Below are 9,769 nucleotides of genomic sequence, written 5' to 3' on the forward strand. Positions count from 1 at the left end.
TGCAATGTGAACATATAAAAATCAACAGTAAAACCATTTCTCTTTAAAAAGTAATACTGAATGGTTTCAGTAGACCGGAACTATGAGAATAACAAATTAAGTCTTTGTGTGCTCAAATCAAGACGTGACATTTTTCAAGAGTTCAACATTTAAAGTAGATAATTTGTTGTTGCACTTCTCAATGCAAGAAACCAATGCTATTTTTTAAAATCTTGGTCAAGTGCTTGATGAGAAAAAAAAACACCTGCTAATATTATGATAATTTACACAGGTACTACAGGAAGTCAAATTTGACTGTTACATTCTCCTATTCTGTAAGTTAGGAACTTCCCTGAGAGATGAATTCCAGTTACACAAGTTTAGCACCACTAGCAGAAGTTTAAGTAAATTTTTGATGCTTTTTCCTCTCGTATTCTTAGTGATCTGAGTCCAATTACAACCTTCTCCATTTGTTTTTCATGTTTCAGTACAGTGAGTTCAGTTACACCTATTTCTTTTTTTAATCTACATATCGTGCCCATTTTTCTTTATCAAATTCCCTTGCAATCTTTAAGGCAGTGCTGTTGAGTGAAACCGATTGCATATTACAAATAATACTAACAATTACTCCTCTAGGTGGTGCCACTAGCCCAGTATCTATAGCTTCAGAGTCCAGCTCTTCAGGAAGAATCAGGAGGACACTACTTGCCCCCACTGCACCACCCGTATGAGATGCATAGTGTCTCTGCTGTCTGCAACAGCCATATTGTTGTTTTTTCTCTACTACAGCCCAAGCCATTGCATATTTACCATCCCTGTCCCACGATACCTCTGTTTTTGGCACTGGGGTCCACATCATTGCAACAGTGTCTGGTTTGAGGTACCCAGGAAGAAGTTTGCCGCTAGTGTTTTTAAATTGTCCAGCTTGATAACTGTATAACAAGGCATTTCCAAATTTCAGAAGGTCACCTACTGATGACAGAAAGCCACCACCAGCCCACTTGTAAGAGTTGTCCACATATGGTGCATTTACCAGCCGTCCCTTTTTGTTGTAAACATAACACCTACAATTCAGGAAAATTCAACTTGTCATTCTCAGATACTATGCACAACCATTTTAAGCTGCCCTACCTTAAAAGAGCAAACTAGAGCACGTATTAGCCTGTTCTCACGAAACTTCAGAATTTTTTAAAATACCTTTTTCTTAAATATATTTCCTGCAGAAAAATCAACAAGAAGTTCAAATGGGAAAACAAAAATTAAGGTGAGTTCTTAGGTTAGAAGCTTAGTTTCAATAAAATTATTAATCCTTCTACTTAATCTTAGGATATACTAAGAGTAAAGGCAATATAAAAATAAGTCATGTGACAGAAATCTATAGATCAGCCAGTACAGGATTTTCCTTAAATCCCTGTACTAGATTTAAAGTGTTTTAAGAAAGAGGAATCCTACAGCTACCCCATGATTATCAGATGCTGAGCTGAAATTTCACTGAAGTCTTAGGTGACTGCTCTGAGACAGTAGTTTCCATTTATGATTGATTTCCCCCCGCTGCCCCATCACAGTTGTCATATACTACAACAACTAAATATTCTAGAACTACTAAGAAAAGTGAGAAGCAGGAAAGTGTCTTGAAAAACTTGTCCTTAAATTACAAATTAGAACCTACCAACCAGAATGGCAGAGTGAACTATCAGGAACAACACAACAGGAGTGCAGACTGAATTATGCTTTTGAAAGAAACAGTTCAATCATGACTGGATTCATTTCATACAACGTATGAAAAGGAATGTTGAATTACTATATAATCTGATGAATTTCAGCCTTCAGCCTTTAGGCCACAAGAGGTCCACGTACTACTTGCAGAGCTGTGAAAAGGCACCAGGGCAAGCCTACTGTCAAACAGTAGAAATACATTCCCTATCTAGTCTGCACTTACAGTGGAAAAATTTTAGCAAATTTCTGAAAGCCATAATACTGAAAATCTGAGGTTGAAGCAAAGGAAGAGATATGAATGGTCCAAGACTACCATCATTTCTCTGGGATTTTTTTCAGGGGTGTGTGTGGTTTTGGGGGTTTTTGGTTGGTTGGTTGGGTTTTTTTAAGTTAATAAAAAGAAATCAATCGGTAAAGCATGTTCTGTGTTAAACAGAATTTTAATTCTGGTTAAAATTGATACTACAATTTACTTTATGAAAACCTTGTGTTACTGTGAGATTATTACAATTTCACGGAATTCTTAAAAAGTCAGTGTATTAAGCAAACCAAGGTAACTATGTATTCTAACATAATCTCCTAGTTAGGCCTTTATTTTACTCTAGTTATACTTACCTGCTTGTTTGTACCCCAAATAAATGTAAACTTCAGAGCCACCCCTGCTACTACCCCCATATATACTCTTATAACAGGAAATACTCATTTCCTATTATGTAATTTTACATGCTGATTACAGAACCAATACCATAATCCTGACATAGTCAGTTACATGACTAACTTTGAAATAACATAATCCACTTAATTTAAAACCCTGAAAAAAAATATAAAAAATAATTTTTAAAAAAATCACACATTCTTAATTCAGTTGGCTTAATAAAGATAGAAAGAGCAACAATTACTGTGGGGAAAAAAAGTTTCATCCTTGTTTACCTTGCTCTGTTATATATCATTGCTTCATTGTCATCTAGTACAGTTGATAGCATATCCAAATCACGAAACATTTTTAGCATATAATCTGTAAATTTTTGTCCTGAAACTCTCTCCACAACAGCGCTTAAGAGAGTAAAGCCATATGTTGAATACAAGAACTGACTACCTTGAAGAAACAGAATGAGAAAGGGGAAAGAAAAGAAAAAGTTAGCTGCATGATGGTTCAACATAATCTGAAGGATAAAATCTAAGTAATCACTTGTGCAAATAAAAGTACATATAGCAATGAATAATCGATTAAGAGACCCCCCCTTCATCCTCATTTTAATGTGATATCAATCACAAGCATATGATACTGGGCCCTAGGAATTTCTGTACTGCAGCAGACACAGATGCTTGCTAAGTGCAGGTAGCTCTGTGAACAGCACTAAAAAATTTTCAGGGATCTGCATGTACAGCCAGGTTTCATGCAAAGATGCAAAGACTGACGTTTAACATCCTTTCCACAACATATACCACACCAGTTCTAAGAAGGATGTCTGGATTTGGAAAGCTGAAGCAAACCATAAAATTACCTCTTAAAAGACGCTCACCTACCGTGACTTGTTTGTGTGTCTATACCCTAGAGATGGAAAGACAAGGGTAGTACTCGCTCGAGGTTTTCAAAAGGTCTTGATCACTTATCATAGTGTTTCTAGTTCTAGTATATTCCGAAAGATTATATGAACACTAACATGCATATTAAGAAAGACAATATAATTCATTTACAAAACAAGGTTTCATTTTTAAAAATCTCATTCTTGCACTAACACCTTTTTCGAAACATCTACATATCAAGCAACTGCCAAACTGCCTAGAGTCAAGACAGATCTCTTACTTGAAATGGTTCCTAGAACCCTCCACGATGCTAAGTAGTTAACTTCTCCCCCTTCCTGCCCCTCTCCCCTTAAATGCACATTATTTACTGTTTATCAGCAATGAGTATCATCTGCCTGTTAACCTAACTCATTTGAACTTACCCTTGAAGTCCTCTCTAGAATTAACTTAAATAACTCCAACAATAAATAACTTCACCAATTCTGTGATGCTATGGTCTTTCTATAGAATTTTTCATCTCTGGTTTAGTGCCTCACTAAATTTTTTTGCTTTCGCTTCATATCTAGAAGGCCTAGAGCATGCATACAGCAAGCTGGTATCCACCTACAAAATACTTTGTAGATACAAATTGGTTACCAAACTTATAATCTGTTTTAGCATTTATAAATTCAGTAACTGGTACATTTCATAGCACTTACTGCATTACTTAGAGCTCCTGGGAGAAAGTCTTATTTCTGCCTGAGGTCCCACTTTCTCTTCTCCCCTGCATTATCTGGGACTCTTTGCATTACCTTATAAGTCTTGGCTACATCACATTTTGAACCTGCAGGATCATGGTGCAGATATACCCTTAGAAGGTATCTATATAAGCAAAGTTCTTTAAGTCAGTAGATCGGTAAAGATATCTATACAGGACTTATCTAAAATTAAACTGATAAAATCCTGATCAGTTCAGTCTTCAAAAGTTACATCAGTTTTAAGACAATTACATGACCAGATGGTTTGTGCAGAACAGCCCAAATACTTCTCCATTGAGCTTTTAATGGGGCACAAGAAGGTAAAAAAAAAAAGAAAAAAAAGGGGAGGGGGGGAGGGATGGGGAAGCAGAACAAACCAAAAACCCCACACAAACACTTTACTGGACTCTACTATCCTCACTGCATGTAAAACAATTTGAAACAAAAATGTCATCAGAAGAGAACATTTTGGTCTAAATGAATAGAAACTCACCTGGTTTAAAGAATAAAGGATCGTTTTTAAATATCTTCAGTGATTCAATCACACTTTCAAATTTTTCCTTCAAATAATATTCTTCTTGCTCAAATTCCTTGTCTCTCCTGCCAGGTTTTGCATTTTGGCTTTTTACCTCACCTTCGTGTTCTTTCCTCAGTTTGACAGAATCAGTCTTTTCAATCCCTTTGCCTTCTTTTTCTTTTTGTTCTTTATCCTGATAGGGCTTTGTTAGTTTAAATGCTCTGTTTGCCTTTTCCTTTTCTTCTTTTACTTTTGTAACATCTTTTTCATAGTGACGAATCCCACTCAAGTGTGAAACTAACAGTCTTGTAGTAATAGCGACCTAGGTAGAAAGGACAATATTTAAATGGTAGCTCTCTTCGTTGAAGATATGATGCACATTAAGTCACCAGAAAAGTAAAATTCAACATGATGAGGAACAAAGATATAAGACATTTTAAATATCACATATTAAACCCAGTTAAAATATATACATATGTATGTGCATGCTACACACTTGATATAAAACCGAAGCTCCAAATTTCCAACATTGCTCTTTCGAGCAGCTAGTATCAGTACTTGTCTAAACGATTTTTGGTGTTTTACAGGAATAGGTCCAGATACAGGCACCAGTAGGCATATGGCTGTGCAATGACAGGAACAAAAATACAGAAAAGCGTTACCAATAAACAATTACATACCTTTTCACCCTCGTAGACTTTTTCTGGAAATTCAGGGACATATTTCTGCACTGGAGCATCTAAATCCAGTTTCCCCTCTTCCCACAATTTAGCAACAGCCATCATTGTAAGGCACTTGCTAATACTAGCAATTCGCATGATTGTCTCTGGCTTACATACTACACGATTCTCTACATCAGCATAACCCAAACCTTTAAGAAAATAAAAACGCTGTGGTAAATATTTTGCATAGAGACATGCTGACTTAATTATTTGCAGTGAATTAGATTTACTGGCTCTTTAAAATGTTTTTCCTCTAGCTATACTAGGACATAAAGCATTTGACTATCCCTGCTCCTGCTTCAATTACGTTAGTAACATTTTCATATAGTAGGAACCGTTAATCAAAGCCCATTGTATTGGCCAATGGCATCCCACATTACTGATTAAGACTACAAAACAAACCTAATGATAAATGAGATTGAATATTTGACCTCAGGAGTGTAAATTTTGGCTTAATCTTCAATGTAGAAAAACTGAAGAGACCAAAATCTAGACTGTAAAATAACTGACCAACAGTCACAAATACTCCTTTTATTGTTCTGAATTAACGGTTGAAACAGTGAAGAATTTTACTTTATCAATACAGAAATCAAGAAAGATAATCACTCACAAACTCATAGCAATTACCGAAGTCGTAAAGCTGCACAAGACAGTGGTGTTATACACTATGTTTCAACATCACTCAGCATTACTTAAATTTAAAGACAGCTCAATAGTCTACATACCAGTGTTTTCCTATGTAACCAACCCACAAATCTGGTAGCAAGAACTGGAATGAATAAGGCATTATCAAGCTCCCATACTAGTCTTCAGTTTGAGCTAGGTTTGAAGAAACCGTGCAAGTGATGTTGCAGCTTAAAAAGCAACAACATGCAGTAATCGCATATTTGCAGTTTTCAGTACAAGCAAGGCGTGCAAGCAATGCATATCTGTCTATATAAAACTCTAGTCTAATAATGAATTACTCAGGAAAAAAAAATCAACCTTGCCAAAATACAAGAAATAAACCAGATGACGTCAGTTGCCAAAGACCTTTTCTTTACATAAAGTTGCTACTCAAGTGTTTGCATGGTGCTTGTGAATGCAGATGCTGTACCCCTCTGTGAAAATACCTTCCAAATTTCAAATCACTCCCACCAGTTTACCAAGAAAGCAGGTTTAGTAGCATGGTCGCAGAATATATGCAACTTACACCTGTTCCTATACCACCACCCCGCCCCCAAAGAAGGGAGGAGGACAACAAAATGAGCCAGAAGTCTGCTAGAACAATGTTACCCACCTCCCAGCCACCTTACTCAAGGCAGTGCTGTTCTCTATATCCATATGCAGCAGCGCACAGAAAGCTCTGCCGTGGCTTATGCTCCCACATGTAGTTTCTTGCTACTGGATCTGGCAGTCTTGCCAATAAACCACAACCCTGGCACTAGTTCCCCTCAGGCACTTTACTGGATGTCAAGGAAGTGATTCTGCAGAAGTCTCGTAAAACCTTCTGCTTTCATTGCTAGGTAATTTGAGCTCAGAAAAAGCTATCTGATTTGAGAAAGTTTGTGATTAAGTTTCTAGCACAATTTTCTTATTAGGCCACGTTACAAAAGGTACCAGAGGCTCTCCAACTCACTTCTGTCATGATGAAAGAGAAATGAAAACCTATAATCAACTTTATATATGTATAAAAGTTAATGCAACACCAGACTGTCAGAAGGAAGTTAGTAACAATCTTTCTTACAAAGATTTTTTTTTTTTAAATTCCATAACACATTAATGAAATACGTTGCCATTTACTATTACCATTTAAGTTGTCCAAAAAACCCAAGACACATTATGAAAATGCTTCTGAAAACAGACACACCGTTTGGTGGGCTTTTTTAATAAACATCAAAAGACTACATGATATGAGCAATACTAACAGACTATTTGATACTAAACTGTGTAACCAGAAAAATCACTTGCAATTTCTGGAAGGATGGACGACACCTGTTAAATCTCAGGATTTCCTTTCCAGGAAAAATCTACACCTCAGCCCACAAATGAGAGACAGATCACCAAATGTGAGCCATTATTACTTTGACTGTTAAGTAAGTTCCTGTGGGGAGAACAGGATATATACACTGTACAGCTGTATGCCTAGAGTATAAGTATATTCAAAGATCGATCTGACAAATTAATGGAAAAAAGGTTCTTACACATAACTGTTGAGATATACTAGCACATTCAGGAAGTTAATAAATTATTGATTCCTGGAAATTATTGAAGTTTACCAAGGAAAGTATCACTTCATACTCCTTAGGCACCTGTTTCTGGCCACTGTCCAGAGATGGGACATCAAGCGGATGACATCCTGGCCTGATCAGTGTGTCTGAATTGTTCATTTTTAAAACGTTCATCACTTCCCAACAGCATGCACAACTACTACTCCCGTATACTAACCTTCTGACCAGACTTCCTCTCCATCTACAGAAACTCCAACTAGTATACCTGGGATTCCTGCTTCATCCTGTCAAAAAAATGGACAGGAGACATTAAGAAGGATCTTTACAGTTAAAAAACACCTTCTCCCAAACCCTAAAAACACAAAGGCAACCCTACAAATACACCTGCATATTGTTAGCACGTAACAGTGGAAATTTTGTTAAATACTAGTTGGGCTGAAGTGGTATAAACTGCTTTCGAAAAGCAGGTATATTTTTCTCAGTTGCCAGATTAAAATATCTAACAAAATAATAATTTCAATAAAGTAATTTATTTAATAATTTAACCAAATTAGTGATCACAACACGCAAGAAAACCTGAATAGAAACAAAACATTACAGAATTAATATGCAACATGCAAACTGCATCATCTATCAGCAAGCAGAATTTCAAAGGAGCTGCGGTTAAGATTTTCGAAGTAACTACAGCGTGCTTTGTAAACAATCCCCTTGGTCCCCTCTCTCCTTCCTACAGCCTTTAAGGGCCTCCCTTGTTCTCAGACACCCCACACTGTACCATACTTCCACCAGCTCCCCCCACCAAGCTCTGCCTGGCCTAAGCTTCCCAAGCACCGACAGCCTTCACTGACACTGCATTAAGAAGAAAAATAATTAAATAATCCGCAAGACAGCTACCGTGGCATTCAACGATTCATTTGTGATCGCTGGGCGGGAACCCCAGGAGTACCCGCAGGAGCTGCGGGCGGGGCGGAGGCCGTGAGCGCCCGCGGCGGGACAGCGCGGCGGGGCAGGACAGCGCGGCGGGGCAGGACAGCGCGGCGGGGCAGGACAGCGCGGCGGGGCAGGACAGCGCGGCGGGGCAGGACAGCGCGGCGGGGCAGGACAGCGCGGCCGGGCAGGACAGCGCGGCGGGGCAGGACAGCGCGGCCGGGCAGGACAGCGCGGCGGGGCAGGACAGCGCGGCCGGGCAGGAGCGGCTCCTCAGCGGAGGGCCGGCGCCTCGAGGCGAGCCCCGGCAGCTCGGCAGGGTTCGCCCTCCTCCTCCAGGGGCGGGGCGGCTCCTCACTGCACGGCGCGCGACGCACGCCTGGCGAGGCCCCCAGAAAACGTTCCACGCACACAACGCTGGACCGAAACCTCTTGCAGCGATCGCGAAGTCCACGGGAACGGGATACAAGCCCACCTCCCCCCTTACGGAGGCGAAGGCTGGCTCGCACAGCACCAGACACGGGGCAAGACCCCCGGCTCCCGTTCAGCCCCGTTCGCTCAGCACCTTAATCCTCCGCAGCAGGTCCCTGCTCCTCTCGATGGCCGCGCCGAAGCCCCGAGGCGGCGGCAGCGGATTCGCCTCCGCCTCCTGCCCGCCGTCAGCCTCGCAGCCCGCCGGCGTCGGCACCTTCACCCCCAGCGCCAGCCCCAGCGCCAGCCCCCAGCCCCAGGGCCGCGCCCCGGCACCGCCGCCCGCTCGACGCGGCGCCGACAGCCGCCCAAGGGCCGCCGCCCGCCGCAGAGCCCGCGCCAGGCCGTACATGGCTGCGCCGCGCCTGCCTCCTCGCCACCGCCTCACCGGGTGCTCGACAGGCAGCTCCAGCCGCTCCCGAGCGCTCGCTCGGCCGAGCTCCGAACGCATCGAGCGACGGCAGCCGCTCGTCTCACGGCGCAGCGGGGCTCGGCGGCGGGGGGCGGAGGTGACGAGGCAGGCGCGGCCCCGGAGCCGCTCGGGGCGAGCGGAGTCCCGGCCAGGGACGGGCAGGGCCTGGCAGGCCGCACGGGCTGCGCTTCCCGACGCCCCGCAGGGCCGCTCCCGAGGGGCGGTGGCCGGAGCCTCCCGGTATGCCGCGCTCGGGCGGCCGCCGCGCTGTCGGGAAGCGAGCGGAAAGCGGTGGCGAGGACAGCGCAACTCGCTTTTCCGCGGGCTGGATTAACTGCAGGTCAAACCCGACAGAATTTCTGATCTTAACTCTGCACTCCACAGCAAATAACTGCAGGGTCAAATGAAAAAGCCTGCCGCTAAATGTACGCCAGGCAGAAGTAAAGCAAGGCAAGCTAGGCTAACGCCAAGGTAAAAAACCTTTTAACTGCAAGATGAGCCTATTTGGTTCCTTATTACTTACGAACGTTGAATTTTCCAATGCTGATTTT

The 9,769-nt window shown here is 41.9% G+C and overlaps 1 protein-coding gene across 1 annotated transcript; it reads right to left on the reverse strand.

Annotated features, from left to right (window-relative positions):
* Positions 1-350: 350 nt before the first annotated feature.
* On the reverse strand, positions 351-9,158 carry LACTB (lactamase beta). Its single transcript, XM_075765058.1, has 6 exons — positions 8,901-9,158; positions 7,626-7,692; positions 5,157-5,347; positions 4,453-4,798; positions 2,626-2,791; positions 351-1,043 (listed from the first exon to the last, which is right to left on the reverse strand). The coding sequence occupies exons 1-6, from the start codon at positions 9,156-9,158 to the stop codon at positions 500-502; spliced, it is 1,572 nt and encodes a 523-aa protein (XP_075621173.1). The 3' UTR covers positions 351-499.
* Between the last annotated feature and the right edge of the window lie 611 nt (positions 9,159-9,769).

Source organism: Balearica regulorum, chromosome 12 (assembly GCF_011004875.1).
Source record: "Balearica regulorum gibbericeps isolate bBalReg1 chromosome 12, bBalReg1.pri, whole genome shotgun sequence".
NCBI lineage: Eukaryota > Metazoa > Chordata > Aves > Gruiformes > Gruidae > Balearica > Balearica regulorum.

Bases quoted from the DNA above. Each gene is read 5' to 3' on its own strand.
- LACTB (XM_075765058.1), bottom strand. From the start codon at position 9,158: ATGTACGGCCTGGCGCGGGCTCTGCGGCGGGCGGCGGCCCTTGGGCGG. The intron at 5,348-7,625 runs GTTAGTATACGG...ATTTTCTTAAAG, and splicing joins AGAGGAAGTCTGGTCAGAAG to GTTTGGGTTATGCTGATGTA. The intron at 2,792-4,452 runs GTGAGTTTCTAT...TGTTTCTTCAAG, and splicing joins TCCTTTATTCTTTAAACCAG to GTAGTCAGTTCTTGTATTCA.